Source organism: Struthio camelus, chromosome 23 (assembly GCF_040807025.1).
Source record: "Struthio camelus isolate bStrCam1 chromosome 23, bStrCam1.hap1, whole genome shotgun sequence".
In the NCBI taxonomy this organism is placed as follows: Eukaryota; Metazoa; Chordata; class Aves; order Struthioniformes; family Struthionidae; genus Struthio; species Struthio camelus.
The window spans coordinates 6,634,482-6,655,232 of NC_090964.1; the positions used below are offsets into that span (position 1 = coordinate 6,634,482).

General features: G+C 69.6%; 2 protein-coding genes across 4 annotated transcripts; one reads left to right on the plus strand and one right to left on the minus strand.

The window, feature by feature from the left end:
* The first annotated feature begins 1,441 nt into the window (after window positions 1-1,441).
* MAP3K6 (mitogen-activated protein kinase kinase kinase 6) lies at window positions 1,442-12,882 on the plus strand. The gene is made up of 28 exons (XM_068917831.1): window positions 1,442-1,706; window positions 3,374-3,513; window positions 4,497-4,520; window positions 4,964-5,151; window positions 5,303-5,471; window positions 5,692-5,798; window positions 6,074-6,244; window positions 6,517-6,629; window positions 6,775-6,934; window positions 7,065-7,215; window positions 7,525-7,632; window positions 7,708-7,757; window positions 7,896-7,991; window positions 8,275-8,359; window positions 8,433-8,566; window positions 8,643-8,770; window positions 8,972-9,108; window positions 9,207-9,312; window positions 9,507-9,664; window positions 9,748-9,955; window positions 10,048-10,210; window positions 10,680-10,845; window positions 10,965-11,150; window positions 11,345-11,450; window positions 11,707-11,935; window positions 12,022-12,280; window positions 12,367-12,443; window positions 12,559-12,882. The coding sequence occupies exons 1-28, from the start codon at window positions 1,442-1,444 to the stop codon at window positions 12,632-12,634; spliced, it is 3,960 nt and encodes a 1,319-aa protein (XP_068773932.1). The 3' UTR covers window positions 12,635-12,882.
* Window positions 12,883-12,884: 2 nt separating this feature from the next.
* On the minus strand, window positions 12,885-19,968 carry SYTL1 (synaptotagmin like 1). 3 transcript variants are annotated; one of them, XM_068917512.1, is made up of 16 exons: window positions 19,742-19,968; window positions 16,847-16,858; window positions 16,542-16,740; window positions 16,049-16,263; window positions 15,855-15,957; window positions 15,690-15,723; window positions 15,225-15,333; window positions 14,977-15,071; window positions 14,688-14,810; window positions 14,437-14,603; window positions 14,169-14,271; window positions 13,896-14,057; window positions 13,718-13,796; window positions 13,537-13,636; window positions 13,245-13,450; window positions 12,885-13,169 (listed from the first exon to the last, which is right to left on the minus strand). In XM_068917512.1, the coding sequence occupies exons 3-16, from the start codon at window positions 16,667-16,669 to the stop codon at window positions 13,030-13,032; spliced, it is 1,764 nt and encodes a 587-aa protein (XP_068773613.1). In that variant the 5' UTR covers window positions 16,670-16,740; window positions 16,847-16,858; window positions 19,742-19,968; the 3' UTR covers window positions 12,885-13,029. The 3 variants fall into 3 exon arrangements, with proteins under 3 accessions (XP_068773613.1, XP_068773612.1, XP_068773614.1); XM_068917511.1 differs by lacking the exon at window positions 16,847-16,858; XM_068917513.1 differs by lacking the exons at window positions 16,847-16,858; window positions 19,742-19,968 and having other exon boundaries at window positions 16,049-16,194; window positions 16,542-16,804.
* Between the last annotated feature and the right edge of the window lie 783 nt (window positions 19,969-20,751).

Sequence of the window (20,751 nt, forward strand, 5' to 3'; positions counted from 1 at the left end):
CCCCACAGACGCAGGAGCTCAAGGGGGAGAAAAATCCCTGCGGCTACATCAGCTCCTGTAACGTCAGGCTTCCCCGCACCCCAGTGCCTTGAAGTGCTGGGAGCGGGGACAGCGAGGAGGGAAGCGCGTTCCCGTGGCGGCTGGAGAGGGGCCGGGCACACTGTGTTCGCAGCCGCCAGACCCTCAGGCTCTGCCTTTCCCAAAACTGCATCCTGGCAGAGCAGCGAGCCCGGACACGCAAGGGACTGGTGTCCCCAGTGTCCCCGCAGGCATCTGGCGCTCCCCTTTTCTTCCTCCTCTCCAAAGCTGGCCCGGTCCCGGGATGGGAACAACGCCACGACGGCTCACCCAGCCTGGAGGTGCTGCGCGAACCTGTCCCCCGCGTGCAGCCATGCACCTGAGACTTTCCCAGCTGGGAAAAGCTTCCCCGTCCCACTGGATTTCTTCAGAGCCAGCTGGGTCTCAGCCAAGCCTGCGCCTCCCTTTAGCTCTGCTGGGACAGCTCCCTGACAAGCGCCGCCAGCCCTGTTTGCGTCTCCCCGGGGACCTTCCCCAGCCCCTTGCGGGGACGCAGGTGGGACAGCAGAGCCCGTCACCCAGGGGAAACGCTGCTTCGCCTTCCCCTCCCACCACAGATCCCACTTCATCATATTTATTCCAGCTGCGATATCTCCAGCAGCGCTTGGCGGGACGGAGCAGGCACACGGGTTCCCACGCTCCGTGCAAGCGCCGCCGGCCCGCACCGCACCGCAGCCCCGTCCGGCTGCAGCGTGCCCAGGCCCGGCCGCGCCCCCCGCCCCGGGCGCCCCCGGCCCGGCCCCCCCCCCCCCCCCCGCGCCGCTTCCCCTTTCCTGCCCCGCTGCCGTTTTGCAACCGGCCCTTTCGCCCTTTGCAACCGGGGCGGGGGGTGCCGGGGCGCTGCGGCGCGGCACCCGGCGAATCGGCCCCCCCCCGCCGCATCGGCCCCCCCCCCCGCCGCCGCCGTCGCTTCCCCCCGGGGGGGCGGGCGGGCCCCGGCCGGCGGCGCGGCCCCACGTGGCCGCCGTTGACTCAGAGCCGGGGCAGGCGGAAGCGGCTCCCGGTGCCCGGAGCGGGGCGGCGCGGTGCGGAGCGGAGCAGAGCGGGGCTCGGGGCGGTGCGGAGCTCGGGGCGGTGCGGGGCTGCCCGGTGCGGAGCGGGATATCTCCTTGCGGAGTCGGGTGCGGAGCGGAGCAGCCCGGTGCGGAGCCGCCTGGGGCGCAGGAAAGGGCAGCGCGGTGCGGGGCCCGGTGCGCGGTGCGGAGCCGTCCAGTGCGGGGCCCGGTGCGCGGTGCGGAGCAGGGAGCAGCCTGGTGCACGGTACGAGCCCACCCGGTGCGGAGCAGGGCAGCCCAGTGCAGAGGAATAGGTAATAGCCCCCCTGACGCGGGGCAGGCAGCCCCCAGGCATGGAGGGTCCGGGGATGCCCCTGGTCGCCGGGAGCTGCTGGCAGGACCCACTGGCCGTGGCGGGCACGGCGGGCCGGCCGGTGTGCGGGGCCCGCGGGCGCCCCAGCGGGCCGCGGGCGCTGAGCGTCGTGTGCGTGCTGGGCCGGGAGCCTGCGGCGTGCCCGGCGCTGCGCAGCCTGCGCGACGCCTGCCGCGACGTGCGGGCCCAGCTGCACACCGTGCCCTTCGGCACCCTGACGCTGGGGGACACCGGCACCCTGGACCGCTTCTACAACGCAGGTGAGGATGGGCCCCAGGCTTGGCTTTTTCCCTTTGCTAGCTGGGGAAGGAGTTCGCAACATCATCCCCCTCTCTGCCATGCATTGCTCGGGGAATAGCTTTGCAGCTGCTTCCTGGGTGGGGAATTTCTTTTACCCTCCTTTGCCTGCTGCCCTGGGGCAGGGACTTCCCATGGGGTGGAGGAGAGGGGTTTTCCCATGCCGATGTCCATCTGAGAGGAGAAGGCGTTCCCACGCCAACCCCAAACCCGCAGCTCTCCTTGCTAATGTCCAGGGCTGGGGGTTGCTGCGGCTGGCACCGGCCTCTGGGATAAAATGGAATCAGGAGCCATAACCTGGGTGTCTCCCTCCCGGGGAGCAGACACTGTCAGGCTCTCAGGACTGATGTGGCCAGCCACAACAACCAGCCAGAGCAGCGCCCAGTCGCCCTGGCCGCCCGCCCGCGAGGGCCGGGAGGAATATCCCGCCTGCGCCGCAGAGTTTCTGGCCGGCTGTGCTGTGTCTTTCCTTAGCCTCTTTGCAGCGCCCAGCGGAGCTGCGCTTGCCGGCTTCGGGATCAGGTGGTTTGCTGTTTGCTTTTCTGCCTTCCTCCTGTTTATTTTCCAGGGTGGTCAGAAGTTTGTCGGGACATCTTCCTCCCTGTTGCTTAACGCACGTGTATCGCTTCTGAAAGGGTGTTTTTGTGGAAGAGCTGACCCGGGGCGCGGGACCCGCAGGCTGCGTCATGCCGGCGGCCGAGCGGGTGCCCGTCCGGGTGCAGCCCTGCAGGGCCTGCGGCTTTGCGGCGGGGAGGGCTCACGTGCTTGCGGGGGCCACGGCCATCTGGGAGGCTGGGGAAGTGAAAGCGCATCCCCTGAAGGAAAGGGAAGTCCGGGGGCCGTTGGCGAAGATCCAGAGCGATGCCGAAAGAGCTCGTTCAGCGTGGTCGGGGCCCACAACGCGCCACGCTCGCTCGGAGGCGAGGGGAGAGCCGCGCGGCCGGGGCGGGCCGCTTCGGGGGCGAGGACTGTAGGAGCTGCAGGGGAGATGCAGCCCCTCTTCACCCTCCCCCGGGGCAGGGAGCAGCCTCCCCGCTCCCGGCCCAGCGGCCCTGCACCTGCAGTCGCTCTGCACGCAGCCCGGTGCAGGGCGTCCGGCTGAGACGAGCTGTCCGAGGCTCAGCCCCGGGGAGAGCGGCCGGCGAGCGGCTGAGTCAGCCGGGCTGTGTCATCCCACGGCCCCGGCCGGAGTGACCGAGAAAGGGGGTGACTAACCTTAGACCGAGGGCATCGGGACGCCTGGGCTCCCCCCCGCAGCAGACCTCGGCTGGGTGGTGCAGGGCCTGGGTTGTCTGGGGCTGGTGACTCTGCTCCCCGAGAGGGCTCGGACCGCCTGGGTGTCCGTGCCTCGGTTTCCCCGGCTGCTGCCTGCTCTGCTTGGCCAGAGGGGAGTTTCCTCTCCTACGTTCCCTGGGTGCCATCCGCCCTGCTCCCACGCTGCCAGGGTGCCAGCGGAGTCCCCGGGGCCCCAGGGACAGCTGCGTCCCCTCCGTGCCCATGGCCCCAGGCACGGTGGGCTCCCGCCTCCCCAGCCCCTTGCCCGGGCTGGGGTGCCGTACAGGAGCTGGGGGCTCTGGGGGGTTTGGGGGCCCCTTCCCGCCCGTGAACGTCGCTGCCGTCCTGCCTGCAGACGTGGCCGTGGTGGAGATGAGCGACTCCATCTGCCAGCCCTCGCTCTTCTACCACCTGGGCGTCCGCGAGAGTTTCAACATGACCCACAACGTCCTGCTGTGCTGCCACAGCGACCTGCCCAGCCTGCAGGCCCTCCAGGTGAGCGGGGACGGGGGCCGCGCTCTGGCGTCCCCGGGGAGCCTGGCTGCTACTTCTCCCAGGGTAGAAATAGCCGCAAAAGGGCCTGGCAGCCTCTGTGGTTGTGTGGCAAGAGGAGCTGAGATAGCAGCTCTGAAACAGCCAGAGCGCCTGCGTCCTTGTCCTTGCTAGCTGTGCTCTGGGCCCGCTGGAGGCAGCGGGGTCTCGCAGACGTCTTAGCTGGGCGCCCGGCTCTTCCCGAGGGGCGGCTCTCCCCTTTCGGCAGGCGCTGCATGTCCGGGCGCCAAGCCCCGTCTGCCTTGTCCCCGTGCCCGTCTCCCAGCCCTCCTGCCGCGGCCCCGGGCAGCCTGCAGGCTCTGCCCACCCACGCTCGGACGCCGCGGCCCTCGCCGGCCCGCCGTGGATCTTGGTCCTCCCCGAGCTGGGCCAAGTTCCCACGGTCGCATCCAGCTTCGGCAGAGACCTCCCCGGGCCTGAGGGGACGAGGAGCAAAGGGACGGCTCGGGCTGGGGACCCGGAGCCCAACCACGGGGCACAGAGCGCTCCCACGGCCTGAATCGGCCAGGAATTTGGAGCTGAAACCCTTCACGGGAAAGGGGCTGGCGGGAGGGGTTTTGACTGCTCGGAAAAAATGCGGATGGGAGCACATCCAAATTGTCCCCAAATGCCATTGCGACTGGACTTGGGTCACGGGCCAGGGGGGAGCCCTGGAGCACCCGTTTGGAGATGCCTTTCCGTGTTGCCGGTTCGGAGGAGAAACCGGCTGTGTTTTGAGCCTTGCCGGGGGGAGTCCGCACACGATGCTCGCTTGCGATGCGGGGTCGCTGGCCGCTCGGCCGGGTGTCCCTCGCGGGAGCTGGCTGTTTTCCAGGTAACTCCAGTCCCGGAGTCTGAAAGCAGCTGATTTCTTTTGCTGGGCCGTGGGGCTCATTAAACCCCTGCTCCCTCCCTCCCTCCCTCCCTCTCTCTCTCTCTCTCCCCAGGAGGACATCTGCCAGAAGAACTCGGTACGTCTCTTTTCCCCGTGCTTGCTGCCGTCTCCCTGCCGCAGTGCCGTAGGGAGGGGGAGGTTTAGGGGGAGAATTGAGCCCCGCGGCTTCAGCAGGGTGGGCTCTGCATGCGACGCAAGGCCTGTCCCCCAAGGCTGAGCGGGGGTAAGAGGTCGTCACTCACTCAGAGTGAGCACCTGGGAACAGCAGCATGGGAAGGGGCACCTGGTTTTTAGAAGGTTTGGGGCTGTTCACTCTGGAGCATAATGATGGCAGTCGGGAGAGTTGGTGAGCCTTTCCTTGCTGATGAATTATGGACAGGAGAGCAGGGCCAGTTGCATTAACATGGTCTGTATGGTCTGGGCTGCGTGGGCTTGGAGAGAGGGGGCTGCTTCATGAAACGAGCAGAGGAGTCCTCTGCTGGGCTGGCACAGCAGCTCACCTCTTCTCCCCTCCCTCAGGACCTCTGTGGCAGCTACACCTTCATCCCCTACGTGGTGACGCCCCAGAACAAGGTTGTCTGCTGCGACGCCAGTGCCCTGAAGTGCCTGACGGAGCTTTTCCAGCCCAGCTTCAACACGGAGGGCTTCTTCACCCCGCTGGTGGGCCGCCTCGTCAAGCTCCTGGAGGGGATTCCCACCAAGTCCTGGTACTGCCGCTCACTGCTCTCCCCAGGGACGTGGGCAAACCCAGGTGCCCTCGCGGGTTTGCTCCCTCCCGGCGGGGTGCGATAGGGCTGGGTTAGCACCCCCCCCCCCTTGGATGCCGGGGTGCTCAGGCCCTGCATCTTTGCCCCCCAGCGGCTATTTCCGGGAGACGATCCGGCGCGACATCCGCCGGGCCCGCGAGCTGTACCGCGGCGAGCAGCTGAGCCAGGAGCTGGCCCGCATCCAGCAGCGCCTGGACAGCGTGGAGCTGCTCAGCCTGGACATCATCATCAACCTCCTCCTGTCCTACCGCGACGTGCAGGTGAGCCGTGCCCTGGGGCAACGGGGCGGCCGGGGACATCCAGGGGGCCGTGTCGGCATCCCCGAGAGGGTGGCAGAGGCAAAAAGCCCCCGGTCACTTGGCGGAGTTTGGCGGCCCTGGGAAGAGCATCCCCAGCGAGGCAGCCGCGGGCTGCCGAGGTCCCACGAGGGGCAGGCGCGTGCGTGCCAGCCGGCACAGCCTTGCCCGCCGCGTCCCGCAGGATTACGATGCCATCGTCACGCTGGTGGAGACACTGCAGGCGCTGCCGACCTGCGACGTGGCCGAGCAGCACAACGTCCGCTTCCACTACGCCTTTGCCCTGAACCGGTGAGCGGAGGGAAGGGGGGTGGCGCGCGGCGAAGCCCGCCAGCGGCAGCCTGGCGTCCCCCTTGCTGCGCCCCAGCCCCTGTCCTTGCCGGGCGGGCGTTCGGCGGGGACGGTGCCAAGAGTCGGGCTGAGCACCGGGTCCCCCCCACGGATGCAGCTCCGGGTGAGCCGGGGCAGCCCCACGGTGCTGGGGGGGTGGTGGGGACGGTGCCCCTTGGAGGGGCCGGCGCAGCCTCGCGGTGCCCGTTTGCCGAGCGCCGGCCGCGTGTGCGCAGGCGCAACCGGCCCGGGGACCGGGAGAAAGCCCTGTCTGTGCTGCTGCCCACGGTGGAGCGGCGCGAGGGGGCTGCACCCGACCTCTTCTGCTTGTGCGGCCGCATCTACAAGGACATGTTCATCAGCTCGGGCTTCACCGACACCGAGATGAGGGACCAGGCCTTTTACTGGTGAGGCCGGGCTCGGGGACAGGGCTGGGAGCGGCGCACGTGCCCGTGCGGGAGCCCCGCGGTGCCTGCACGGTGCTGCAAGGCCCCGTGTTCGAATCCTCCCGGGAGCAATGCCCTTTTCCTCCCCTTTGGGATCTTTCTGACCGGCCTCGTTTGGGAGCGTTTCTATGTCACGTGGGGCAGCGCACCGGAGGCGGTCGCGTTTTGGCTGGGTGGAAGGGCGGACAATGCAGCAGCCGTGCCTCGCACCCAGCACCGCCGTCTCTCCCCAGGTACAGCAAAGCCTTCGACGTGGAGCCGAGCCTTCACTCGGGCATCAACTCCGCCGTCCTCCTCATGGCTGCCGGGCACCAGTTCGAAACCTCGACGCAGCTCCGGCAAATAGGTGCCTCGAAACCGGGCGGTCGGGGACGGGGACCGCCCGGAGCCTGCGGGGCCCCGGGATGTGTGGGCATCGGGGCCGGCAGCATCCCGGGAGGGCGCGTGCCCCGGCGGCGTGGCGTGACGGGGCTCCTGCTCCCCGCGTGCAGGCGTGAAGCTGAACTGCCTGCAGGGCCGCAAGGGCAGCCTGGAGAAGCTGCACTATTACTGGGACGTGGGGTTTTGCCTCGGCGCCGGCGTCTTGGCCAACGACCTGAGCAAAGTCATCCAGGCTTCGGAGAAGCTCTACAAGCTCAACGCGCCGGGCTGGTGAGCGGCCGGTGCTCCCGGCACGGCACGGCACGTCCTCCCCGGGCGCGATCGGCTCTCCCCCCCAGCTTGCCCCACGGGGATTTTAGGGGGCAGCGGGGACATCTTTCCCACCTTGCCGTCCCCACAGGTACCTGGTGTCGGTCATGGAGACGTTCCTGCTCTACAAACACTTCCAGAAGACCCCCCCGGTGAAATCTGCCCGGCAGGAGCTGGCTGACTTCTGGCTGGGTTTCCTCCTCGAGGGCTGCCGGCCCTTCGTCCCCGCGTGGCGCTGCCCGGTAAGGGCCGACGGGGTGCACGGCCCCTCCTTCCCCAAACTCCCCGGTGCCTGTTCCCAGGGATCGGTGGGTGGGACGGGCTCACCTGGGATTTGGGGAAGCGCCGGAGGAGCCCGGTGGTTCCAGAAGGGAGGCACCGGTGCTGAGCCTGGCAGGTCGGGTATCCCAGTGGGATGATGGGGCTGCCGGTGGGGAGGAAGGGGCAGCCGGGGCCAGGGCGAGGGGGACGTGGGCTCAGGCTGCTTTTAGGCACCCCATGGGCAGGGGCTGCCGGGCTGCGGAGCAAGCGGTCTCCCCTCGCCGCCGCAGGTCCTGGTCCTGGCGCTCAGCAAGGTCCTGCAGCCAGCGCAGCTGGCCGTGCAGAGTGGCGCGGAGGAGCCGGCGGTGACACTCAGCCTTGTGTGCCCCTCAGACGAGGTAGGACCCGGGGTTGGCCGGGGTGGGGGTCCATCCACCGGCCCCCTCCTCACCTGCCCCCTTTCCTCCCTGCAGACAGCGGTGTCGAACTGGACCTTTGCAGCCGCCTCCATCCGGGGCATCAGGTGAGCGCTGGTGTCACTGGTCCCCTGGCACGGCTGCAAGCTGGGGACCCCCCGAGGCTGGGCAGGGCGAGCCGGGGGACGCCATGGGCAGCGTCTCAGCCCCCTTCACTGACGGCCTGGGGGCTCCTTTCCCTCCAGCATCTGCAAGCGCGACGAAAGGGGCTGCTTCCTCTACGTGATGCACCCGGCAGAGGATTTCCAGCTTTATTTCCCGTCCCAGCAGCATTGCCGCTGGTGAGTGGGGAGGGATGGGGCGTACGGGGACCCCCATCACCGCCCCCCTGAGCAGGGAGGGATGAGGGCATGCAGCTCCCCACCTGCAACGTGCTGCTAATTGGGGGAAAGGAGGATCCCAGGGACCCCAGCCCAGGGTGGCACGGGCACCCCTTTGTGCTGCGGGCAGGCTCGGGGGGGCAGGCTGGGATGGGGAGCGTGAGCCCCACATGTCCCGCTGGAGGCTGTGCCAGGGCTCGGGCAGTGCCTGGGTGCTCAGGACCCGCTGTCCTCTCCCGGACAGGTTCTGCGACCTGGTCCAGTCCTTCCTCGCCGAGCAGGCGGCGGGCGGCGAGGAGGTGCCCAGTCCCACGCAGCCCGTCCTGGAGGTGAGCCGGGCGCCTGGGCAGTGCCGGGTGGTGCAGGGTGACACGGGCTCTCAGCACATGCCTTTCTCTGCAGTACAGCTACGAGTACTCGGAGACGGGCGAGCGGGTGGTGCTGGGCCGGGGGACGTACGGGGTCGTCTATGCCGGGCGCTGTCTCAGCAACCAAGTGCGCATCGCCATCAAGGAGATCCCGGAGCGTGACAGCCGGTAGGTGCCCGCAACATGCCTCGGGGTCCCGGGGCACCCAGAGCCCCGTCGTCACCCTGCTGTGCCCACCGTGCAGGTACTCGCAGCCCTTGCACGAGGAGATCGCCTTGCACAAGCACCTGCGGCACAGGAACATCGTGCAATACTTGGGCTCTGTCAGCCAGGGCGGCTTCATCAAGATCTTCATGGAGGAGGTGCCGGGAGGTGGGCAGCGCTGGGGCCGCACGCCCAGCCCTGGGGGCCGGGGACGGCCGGGCGGGGGGGTCTTGGGGCATCCTGGGGACATGTGCTGCCCGTGGAGGGTTGCCCTGCTCCACATCCACCAGGTGAGGGAGGGTGGCTGTGGCGTGGGGCACTGGGGCAGGGCGCTGACGTGGCCCATGGTCCCCCCTGTCCCCTCTCCAGGGAGCCTCTCGTCCCTGCTGCGCTCCAAGTGGGGCCCCCTGAAGGACAACGAACCCACCATCGTCTTCTACACCCGCCAGATCCTCGATGGGCTGAGCTACCTCCACGATAACCACATCGTGCACCGAGACATCAAGGTGAGCAGGGGTGATGCACGACGGCCCTGGCTGCTCGAGCCCTGGGAGCTTTTTGGCTCGGCCTGTTGGTTTATTTTCAAGTGTCCTTCCTTCACCAGGGAGACAATGTCCTCATCAACACGTATAGCGGGGTGTTGAAGATCTCTGACTTCGGCACCTCCAAGCGACTGGCAGGCATCAGTCCCAGTGCCGAAACCTTCACGGGTAAGGGGGCATCCCAGGGCTGGGGCGGCTGGTTCCCCCATTGTGGGGGCAAGGGAAAGGGAGGATGCTGAGGACAAGGCAATGCTGGGGTCTGCATCCCTCTGCCGTCCATGGGGTAGAGGAGGACCCACGGGAGGATTGGTTGGGTGATGGCTGCTGGCTCCCTTCATCCCCCTTCGTCCTCGTCTCCCCAGGCACCCTGCAGTACATGGCCCCAGAAATCATCGACCAAGGGCCGTGGGGCTACGGGAAGCCGGCAGATATCTGGTCCCTGGGTTGCACCATCATTGAGATGGCCACGGGAAAGCCTCCTTTCTATGAGCTGGGCAGCCCCCAGGCCGCGATGTTCAAGGTACCTGTGGGGCTGGGGACGGGGGGATGCCCCCTCCCTGTGGGGCCAGACCCTTCACAACCCCACGTGTGCCTCTCCTCCAGGTGGGCATGTTTAAGATGCACCCCGAAGTGCCTGAGTCCATGTCGGACAAAGCCAAGGCTTTCATCCTCCGCTGCTTCGAGGCCGACCCAGCCAAGCGGGCAACAGCGGCTGCGCTGCTGCAGGAGCCTTTCCTCGCCCCGGCCAGCACCAGGAGGGCCAGGAGTCAGGCAGTGGCTGCCGCAGGGGGCACCCCGCACGGGGCGGCAGGTGAGGTTGGGGGTGCTGAGCGTGGGCAGGATAGGGGCTGCCTGGTGCTGGCTGCTAAGTAACCATCTGCATCTCCATCATCTCCCTGGTAGGTGATTCCCCCCACTCTGGGCACCCAGGTGGGGACCCGGAGGGCACCGAGGGGACCCAGGGCCATCCCTGGTCCACACAGGGCGCCCGGGCGGTGGGCTCAGCGGGCAGCCCCCTGCTCCCGCGCTGCTCCAGCAACGCAGCCTCCAGCCATGGCTATTTGGGGTAGGGCATCCTCGCGCTGGGGGGTGGCAGAGGGACCCCAGGGCGGTGGTTGGCTTTCTGTCCCTGTCCCCACTGCCTCCCCAACAGCCCGCTGCCACATCCCAGCACTGCATCCCACGATGCCCCCGTGGGCATCCCTCCCCGTTACATCCCTCCTGTTACGGGACAGGGAGCTTGGGATGCAGTTGCAAACCCAGTGCCTTCTGCTGTACCCAGAGCCTGGTGCTTCGATCCCCCAGTTACCCCAGTGCTGGCATCAGGGGTTATAGGGAAAACCAGGCTGGTCACCTGGAGGGTTTGTCCCCTGTCCCAGTCCCCCCAGTCCAGACTGGGGAGTTTCTCTGGGTATCGGCAGGGCCCTCTTTTGCTGCCCTGGTGCCTGGAAGGCGATGCCATGCCGTCCCCGGGCTGTGCAAGGGGACGTGCCCGAGGCTGTGGGGCAGCGCCAGCTCTCCCCCCTTCTCGCCAGGGCTCCCGAGGACTCGGCCGGCTCCGACCTCAGCTTGCGCTCGTCCTCCCCCGAGGAGAGCAGGGACCTCTTCCTCCTCCGCAAGGACAGCAAGCGCCGGGCCACGCTGCACCGCATCCTCACCGACGAGGCCCCCGGCATCGCTGCCGCCTTGGAGGAGAGCCAGGTGGGCGCTGGGTGCCCGGCAGGGTCTGCCAGGCAGAGAGGGACAATACAGCTCGCGGCGGGCACCGCGGAGCTGGGAAGGAGGCGAGCATGCCCTGAGCCTCTCTCCTGCCCGCCCAGAGCGCAGAGGGCCCACGGCTGGGCTCGGAGCACGTCGCCCTGCTGCTGAGCTGCCTGCGGAGCTACATCCAGTGCCCCAGCCAGCACCAGCTCCGCCAGGACCTCCTGGCGCTGCAGACCCGGCTGCGGGCCGACGGGCTGAGCCTCCGCCACCTCCAGGCTCCCCTCTTCCACTTCCAGGCGGCGGTGAGCGCCTGGGGTGGCGTGGCAGGGGGCTGCACTGGCGATGCCCGGGGACCGCGATGCGCAGTGCAGCGATGCCCCAGTGCTGGTGACACCCCGGCGTGGCGATGTCCTTTATGGCAACGCCCCAGTGCTTGCAATACCCCGGTGCTGGTGACATCCCAGCACGGCAATCCCCTAGCCTCTGCCCCTCCTAGGTGAAACGGGTCCTGCGCCGGCATCACATCAAACCCCACTGGATGTTTGCGCTGGACGACGCCGTTAGCCGGGCAGTGCAGGCGGCTTTCACCGTGCTAATGCGAGGTGGGTGGCACTCGGGGGTGGCCGGCACATGTAGCCGGGTCCCAAGGGGGAAGAAGGTGGCCACCCCTGGGTTGGGATGGCGGCGAGGGGGGCTTCAGGGTGCTGGGAAAGGGATGAAAGGGTTCAAATGCCCCCAGGTGGCACCCGGGCAGCCCTGGTCTGGCCCAGCCCAGCTCCCCTTTCTGTCCCCGGTGCCTTGGTGGCCGATGCCATCGGGCTCTTTGCCAGCTGCTGCCCTTGGCCTCTGCCCCTGCAGACCTGGGAATGAAGGCCAGCTGGCTGGGGGGAGATGACGCCAAGGACACGAGCGACGAGGACGACCCCGTGCCGCCGAGGCCGGCTGTTCCCAGGAGCCGGCCCCGGCGAGACAGCTCCAGTTTGGGGCTGGGCACCAGCTCCAGCACCCAGACGGGCCCCGCGTCCTCGCTGCTGGGTCCCTCCCCGCTGGTGGCACAGCTCCGCCACCTCCGCGCGGAGACGGCCAGGTAGGGTGCCCTAGGTCCTTGCTCCTTGAGCCGCCTGGCTGCCGGGCACCCGTGGGTGCCAGTCGGTGCCCCTGCTCTGCCCCCAGGCTGCTCCGGGAGCTGGCTGCGAAGGAGCAGGAGTGGCAGAGGCTGGTGCAGCGGGCGCTCCGCACCGCCCAGGAGGACGCCCCGGCCCCGCACCGGCCCCGCGGGGAGCCCGCCACGAGGGCAGCCCCCGGGACCCGGGGAGGGGCAGGCAGCATCGCTCACCCCGCCGCGACGGCCGAGCCCCCCCCGGGGCAGGCGGACCCCCTCCTCGTCGAGTGGCTGCAGCGGCACAACACGGACCAGGCCGCCACGGACGCGGTAAGACCCGCAGCCGCTCGGCGCGTGCACCGGGCGCTGCCCCCTGCCCGTGCCCCCGGCACCCCCACCCTGCCCATCCCTTGCAGCTCCTCCGGCACGGTTTCACCCTGCGGGACCTGTTGGTTTGTGCCACCCGCGACGACCTCTTCTACACGGGCATCAGGTACCGCCAGCCGGGGCAGCTTTGCTGCTCCTGGCCCGGCCGGGAAGGGGGAGAGCCGGGGGCCGCGGCTCGGCTCCGCGCCCACCCCCAGCGCTGCCCCCTCTGTGCCCGGCAGGCGCGGGGTGGCGTACCGCCTGTGGGCAGCGGTCCTGGAGCATCGCCGCACCCTCGCCCAGCGGGAAGCAGAGTGAGACCCATGCCGGGGACCCAGCCACCTCCTCCCGGCACGGCAGTGCTGCCGGGCATCGCTCCTGCCAGCCAGGGGGGCTCCCGGGCCGGCCCCGGGGCACGGCCGCCCGCGTGGGCACCCACGGGTGCTGAGGGAGGGGACGGCCCCGTGCCAGGAGGCTGAGAGCAGCAGGACGCAGCATCTCCAGCCAGACGCAGGAGGGAGAAGCCGGGGCACGGCGCCCCGAGGAATAAAGAGCCGCCAACTGTGCTGTTGGGTGCCACTTCATTGCAGCAGAAACACCGGGGGGCCGGAGGGGGCACAGACCCCGGCCCTCTCCCTGGAGTGATGCTCCGGCCTCAGCTCTGTCCCGGGGGCCGGGGTCCCACGGTCCTGCTGGCGCCGGCCGGCCGGCGGCTACACCCGGGGCACCAGGTTGGTCCGCAGGGGCAGCAGCGCTTCGACCCAGCGGCCGGGCTGCTGGAGCAGGCGGCCCCAGACGCCGCGCTCCTCCGCCGTCGAGTCCATCCAGGGCACGGGCAGCCCGTAGCTGCTGCCTGCGGAGAGAGGGCGGGCGTCACCAGCTGGCGCGGGGTCTCCGGCAGCCCCGGCCCCGCGGCTCAGCCCCTCACCTGTGCCCAGGCTGAGCCGGATGCCGCCCAGCTGGTGCTTGGAGAAAGCCTCGTGGTGCCAGAGGGTGAACTCGGCGCACGCCTCGGCCAGGTCCTGGGCCTGGAAGCCATCGTACACCATGGTGTGGTTGAAGACGGGGTGCAGGCTCCGCTTCACCACCCGCGTCTTCTGGCGGCTCGCCTTGCTGTCGTCGGGCAGCACGTAGCTGGGGGCGAGAGCGGGCTGAGCCCTGGCGGCGGGACGCCCCCCCTCCGGCCCCGCAGGGACCCCCCGCCGCCGCTGCTGCCTTACCACTGCACGAAGGCGTCCACGGTGCCGCCGTGCAGGGGCACGAGGCTCTGAGCATTCTTCACCCAGATGTGCAGCTCGCCCGTGGGCGGCAGCCCCGCGCCTGCGGGGAAAAGCGGGTTCAGGCTGGGCATACCCCCCCCCCCGTCCCGTGCCCATGCGGGTGCTCACAGCCACCTCTCACCTTCAAAGCCGGCCGGGATGAACTTCAGTGCCAAGTTGAGGTTGCCCCGGCTGGCAAGATCATCCAGGGAGATGGGTGTCTGCAGGCGCAGAGGAAGGAGATGGTGATGGGAGGTCAGGGTTGAGGGCTGGAGTGGGTGGTCTGGGAGCAACGACGGGTCCGGGCCATGGTTGCTCACCCGGGGCTGGAGGTTGAACCACTCTGGCCGCGTGTTGGCCCAGTCCCAGGCGCCCAGCGCAATCTCCACCTCGCCCAGGAAGAGGTTCCTGCCCAGGCTGTCGTGGTGCCACACGGACAGGTTCAGGGTCCGGCCCTGCAGGTCTGTTTTCTCCAGCTTGTACTGACCGGGGAGGGGACAGGGACATGGTGAGGACACAGGGGACCTGTCCCCACCATCAGCTCCCCAGCCCCCCTCTTTCCCAGGAGGTCCCACCACCCCAAGGCTGGGAACCTTGAGGGTCTCGTTGAAGATGGGGTCCAGGCTCCGCTTGCGCACCGTGGTCTTGCGCTTGCTGCGGTTCGACTTGTCGGGCAGCAGGTAGGTCTTGATGTACCTGCAGCCAAAAAACGGGGTGAGGGGAGGTGCAAAGGGAGCCAGCAACCAGGTAGCACCGAGGGCATCACCCAGGCATTGCCGCAGGGTGGAAGGGGGAAGAAAAAAAAAAAAACCCTTGAGGCCTCCCAAGCTGCAGCACCCAGCATGGGCCAGGGGCACTCACGGGTCCGAGCGCTGCTTCTTGGCCTCGGCCAGCTCCCGGCACCGCACCACGTGGACGTGCAGCTCCTTCTTGGCCGGGTCGTAGTGCAGGGCGAACTGGACGCAGCCCCGCACGGCCACCTTGCCCAGCTCGCTGTCGCTGTACAGGCTCATCAGGCTGCCGCTCAGCTGCGGGGCAGCAGCACGGGGTCAGTGAGGGGCCGGGACCCCCCCCAAACCCGGCAGCATGGCCCCCCCTCCCCAGCCCCGTACCGTGGAGGAGCTGAGGCTGGACACGGAGGAGCTGGCTGTCAGCAGGTTGCTCGGGGGCGCGCGGCCGCTCTGCGGGGACGCCCGGTCTAGGGACGCCTGCCTGGGCTGCGGGGTCCCCGGTGCCTGCAACCGCAAAGCGAAGGGGCCTTGAGCCACAGCAGGAGGGTCAAACCGCACCCCCGCCCCCCCAAAGCCCAGGACAGGCTCCTAAGGGCACCCGGATCCCAGCAAGAGCCCAGCGCTGCGGCACGACCCAGCCGGAGAGGAGCCCGCACTGGTTGAGCCCTACCTGTCCGGTGTCGGGGACGCTGGGCACAGAGTCGGGCTCATTCTCCTCTTCCTCCGTGCTGGACGTGCCGAAGGGGTTACCGTCCGCTCGGTCCCCTGCAAGGACACAATGTCGGAGGGGGAGTTTTCAGGCAGGACAGCTTGAATATGGGGGAGCTCCCATTTTCCCCCGCACCTTCCTCTTTCCCCCACCTTCGCAGCACCGAAGGGCGCTGGCTCCAGCCCGCAGTGGCCCCCCAGCACGGTTACCTGGCTGGAGCGGGACGTCCTGCTCCCTCAATGGGACATCGGCCTGCAGCAGAGACTGTGCCGCCGGCGTCCCCTCCAGAGCCGGGGCTGCGGGGCAGGCGTTGCAGGGCTGTTAAGCAAGATGCACGGGAAAGACAGGCTGAAAATGGGAGCCCCCAAGTGCCCTGCTCAGCCCCAGCCCTGCAGCCAGACTCGGTCTGTCCCCTCCGGGTCACCGGGGCTGGAGGCAGAGGGGACGGCAGGACGGGTCCCATCGCCCCCTGCCACGACGTCAGGCTTGCTTTGCAAGGTGGCAGCAGCCTCCCGGGGTACTGCTGCAGCTCCCACCCCCTCTCCGGGATGCCAGGAGCCGGGCGGCCTCGGCTGCCTCCCCAGGGTGCTCCCCTGCCGAGTGAGCCCATCACCGGGGCGTCAGGTACCAGCCCCGGCCCCAAGTGTGACCCCCTGCCAACACTGGGCACCCACCTGTATGGCCGCCTGGGCCTCATCCTTTGAGGGGCTACATGAAGAGAAGATAATTTAAGCAATATTAACAAGGTCAATTAAAAGATGCCGCCAGCCCTGCCCCTTCCCTGGGGCAGCATCCCGGCCGGGCGCTGGGCACGCGGGGACCCCGCCAGCCGCCCTCACCTCGCCTCCGTCTCCGCCGCGCTGTCCTCCTCCTCCTTTTCCTCCGCCGAGGGCTCTCCGATCGCCTCCAGCTCCCCCGGCCCGGGGCCACCCTCCTTTTCCCCTGCGCCGGGGGACGAGGGGGGGGGGGACCTCAGCGGGCTGCGCCCCGGCGCAGGGCCTCGGCCGCCGCGCTGTCCCCATCCCTCGCCTACCGCGCGGCCGCCTCCTGCGGCGGATGGAGGCGCGGACCAGGTCGGAGCCCAGGTGGTGGCGGTGGCGCTGGGCACGGACGTCGCAGAACCAGTCGCCCGTGAGGCTCTTCAGCCGCGCCGGGTCCGAGACCGACTTGCGGAGCTTGCTGGCGACGGCGAGGGCAGCGGTGGCGGCCACGGCGTGCCGAGGCGCCCACCCGCTCCTCGTCACCGCCCTGGGTGGCCCGGGGGACCTTGGCGGGGGGGTCTCCATCCCCGTTAGCCCAGCCAGCCCTCCCCAAAGCACCAGCAGGAGCCCCGGGGAGAAAGGCGGGCGGTGATGCCACCGCCATCCCCTCCGCAGGGCTTTGCCATCGGCCGGGTCCCACCACCAGCGTCACCTCCGGCAGGGCCCAGAGCGGCTCGCGCCCGCACCCAGGGCGAGGGGTCTCCTCTCGGGGGGGCCCCCGCTGCCCTGAGGGTGCCGCCGAGCGCTGGGGCACCCCGGCCTCACCTGACGCGTCCCTCCTCGCGCCTGCGGAGCTGCGCGTCCCTGCGCAGCACGGCGGCGATGGCACGCCGCTCCTCCTCCGTCAGGAAGCTGAGGTCCAGCAGAGCCTCCACCTGCGGCTGCAGTGCCATGGCCGGACCGGGCGCGGGGCGGGATGCTGCGGGCCGGGATGCTCCGGCCGGTCCGGTGCGGTCCTAGGTGCCTGGTGAGATGTGGAGGGGGGCTGCTGGGGGGGTGGCACGCGGCCCCAGCGCACATCAGCAGCGGGGCTGAGACCGCGGCGATGCCTCCGGGTGGGATTCGCGCACCATCCGGACCCTCTGCAAAGAGGCAAAGCAGGGGCTCAGCGCAGGGCAGCGCCTGCTGCAGCCCCTCCAGCACCTCCAGACCCCAGCGGGGCTCGGGGCGGGGGGGGGGGGGGACACCAAGGGGTGGCAGGAGGGGACGGCACGAACAGCACCCTGAGCACAGCCAGAGCTCCCGGTGACCCCACGGCGCGGCGGGGGGGGCACACAGCAGCCAGCCCCGCTGGCTGCCAGCGGCTCGGGAAAACCTGGCCGCCCCTGTGCGTGCCCTGGCGCAGGGGCCCCGCTGCCGGCCCTGGGCCAAAGCCAGCCCTTCCCGCGGGGTGGGGGCCTTGCCAGCCGGGACGTGCCGGAAACCTGCCCAGAGCCGCTGTTTGCACAAGGTGTTTGCTCAGGGCTGGTTCGGCCCCTGCTAGCGCTGGCCCTGGCAGGAGGCCATGCCGGGGAGGGCTGGGGCTGGCCCCGCTCGCACCCGTTTTCCCAGAGGGAGGGGGAGTGTTTCCTTGGGGTGCCGCAGCACAAGGATGGGCAACAAAAGGGGGCTCAGCCACCCTCCGCCTTTGTCCTGGTGATGGGTGCTGGCCAGGCCAGACCAGGCTGAGACCTTACTCAACTCATCATAGCCTCTGGGGCAGAGAGATGGCAGCGGTTGAAGCAGGGCTCTTGCCCCATTGCCTGGCATTGCCTCACCACTGCTCTGCACCCGCTGCTTCCTGGCACCTGCATTGGGAAACAGCAGCTTGCCACAGGAAAGCCAGGGCAGGAAATTGCAGCGGAAGCGGGGCAGGATTGCTCGGGCCACCCCGGGGCATGAAGCCACCCTGCGTCAGCCGGGGGATGGCGGGGGTCCTGCCGCCAGCGGTGCAGCTCGGCGACTGGAGCAGCACCGGCAGCTGCTGTGCAGCCGCGCGCCCGCCGGGACGGGAGCATGGCCGCAGTGGCACCCCGATGCCCAGCCCCGTCCTCTGCCAGGGGAACCGCTCCCAGGCTCCATCCTCCTCCTCGGGGCGCAAACGTGCCCCACGGTGCTGTAACCGCCTGTGGCCTGCCCTGCCTTGTGGGTGCCCATGTCCTTTGCCGTGTCCCTGCCCCAGGGTGGCCCTGTCCCCAGCCCCAGGTGGTCTCAGGTTTGCACCAGGACAGCCCAGGCCGGGATCCATCAAAGGATCTGAGCGCGCTGGGGCTGGCGGGCGGCTGGATGCCAGCTGCACCCAGCGCTCACTCGTCAGACCAGCCCACCACCTGCCATGGCCACCCTGGTGTCCCTGGCCATCCTGCATCCCTGGCAACCCCAGCATCCCCGGCCACTTGGGCCACCCCACCATCCCCGGCCACCCCAGCATCCCCGGCCACCTGGGCCACCCCAGCATCCCTGGCCACCTGGGCCACCCCACCATCCCCGGCCACCCCAGCATCCCCGGCCACCTGGGCCACCCCAGCATCCCTGGCCACCTGGGCCACCCCAGCATCCCCGGCCACCCCAGCATCCCCGGCCACTTGGGCCACCCCCCCATCCCCGGCCACCCCAGCATCCCCGGCCACCTGGGCCACCCCAGCATCCCTGGCCACCCCAGCATCCCTGGCCACCTGGGCCACCCCACCATCCCCGGCCACCCCAGCATCCCCGGCCACCTGGGCCACCCCAGCATCCCTGGCCACCTGGGCCACCCCAGCATCCCTGGCCACCCCAGCATCCCTGGCCACCTGGGCCACCCCAGCATCCCCGGCCACCCCAGCATCCCCGGCCACCTGGGCCACCCCAGCATCCCCGGCCACCCCAGTCCTGGTCCTGCACGCCGGGCAGGGAAGAGGTGGTGGGAGCACCCTGCTGTTCCCCAGGAGCCTTTGGCAGAGCTGGGAGCATCATAGCGGCAAGCGGCCTCCCCCCCCCCCAACTGGAGCCGGGGGCGGGGGGCTCAGGACACATCCCCGCGGAGGCTCCCGGCGCCGAAGGGTTTTCTCTTGAGCCGGGGCCAAGGCTGGCAGCGGCTGCCGCCTTGCCGCCACAGCGGGCTTGGGGCCGGCTCCGTATCCTGTTTACGCGAGGTGCACGCGGGGGCCGGGTGCGCAGGGGTGCTCCCCCTCCCGGAACACGCCAGGCACCCAAATAAAGCTGTGGTCGTGCCGATGCGCTCCTGCGGTCCCCTGGCCCCCGCGGAGACATCGGGGCCACAGCGAGCGCATAAACAAATGCCCCAGCACTGCTCCTGCTGGCGTGGAAAGGGGTGCTGGGCACGGACCCCCCCCTCCCCCAACACAGCCAGTATGGGAGACCTGTTAAACCAGTTAAACCTCCCCAGTAAGCCACGAGGAGGCGGGGGGGGGGTGCACGTCCCCCCCTTTTTCTTTTCAAACAGCTCACTGTGCCAGAGGGGTGTGATGGGCAGTGCAGCTGCAACCTGCCCCGCCCCCCCCCCCCCCAAAACAGTCCCAGCTGTGCCCAGGGGCTCTGCAAGGGGCTCGGTCCCCTCCTCCGGCTGGACCACAGGCCACTGTGGGGCTAAAAGGCCCCAGGCTGCTCGCTCCTAGCACCCAGCACCCCTTTCCCCCTGCCCCCAGCCTTCACTCTCCAGCCAGGGCTCTGCAGCCCATCACCATGACCTCAGGCCCTGTCCAGCTCAGGGGCAGGGGGGCACCGCCAGGCCTGCAGCACACAATGGGGGGGGATAAGAGGATTTGGGCTGCAGAGCCAGCAACATCCCAGCCCCACCCCCCCCCCCCAATAGTAGTGGTACCCCCGTCTCTGGAGATGTGCCGTGCCTGGAGACCAGTGCACCCGGCGGGGGTGGGGGGGGTTTGCACCCGATGGAGCCGGACCCCCAAGCCCCCCTTCCCCAGATACCAATCCTCCTCCCAACAGGTTGCACCCACCGCCGTGGGGCCCCGCACTGGCCTTACCTGCCCAGGTGTGTGCGTGGGGGCCATGGGCCAGGCCACCAGGGCAGGCGGCTGTCCCCCACGACGGGCGCCCTGGCACCCCGCGCCCGCCGGCACCCCGCGCTCGCCGGGGAGGGCAGCACCCGCCGCCCCGCTGCCTTCCGCCTCGCTTCGCCTCGGCACCCTGCTCAGCCCTGACCTAAGGCTGAGTCAACCGCAGGCGAGCAAGCGCCTCCTCGCCCCGGCGGCACGAAAGCAGGGACTGGAGCCAGCGGCACCCGCCGGACGGGACTGGGCTGCACTGGGCTGAACTGGGAGGCGGCAGGCGGCCGGCGTGGAGGGGGACACCTGGGGCAACGCAGTGGCTGCCTGCCCCGGCACAGGGACGATAGCGGAACCGGCTCGCGCGCCGGGGTGGGATGTGCCTGGGGCGGGGGGGGGGGGGCTCGGTGGGTGGGTGCCCCCGGTGCCCCGGCGGGGGCTCACGCCCAACACTGCCGGCCCAGGAGGTGCCAGGAGCCCCCCCCGCAGCCCTGCACAGAGGCTTTTGGGGCAGCTCATGGGGAAGGCTGCATCCCCCGGAGCTGCCCAGCTGGAGACCCCCGGCTCAGCTGGGCTGCACTGGTCTTTGCTGGGAACCGGGAGGGACACCAACGCCTCTCTCCCCACAGCCTCCTCGAGCCCCCCCGGCCCCACAGAGGGGTTTCAGGCCCTCCTGTCTCTCACCCCAAAAGCCGGTGTGGGCTCTGCACACAGGGTGCCCGTCCTGGGGGACGCACAGCCCCCCGCCGGGGCAGCCCCAGCCCCACATCCCCCAACCCGCAGGCATGCGTAGGGCTTGCTTTGAAGGGCCTGGGCTCCTCCTCACCTGGGACAAACCCAGCAATTCCAGCGCTCAGCCCCTGCGCAGGATCAGGCCAGTGATGCCTGGAGGTGGCAAACCCCTCCGTGAGGGTTGCTCCTAATATGCCGGGTGCCTGGGGCAGGAGCATCCTTCCCGGCCCCTGCCTCAGTTTCCCTCCATGGCGCAG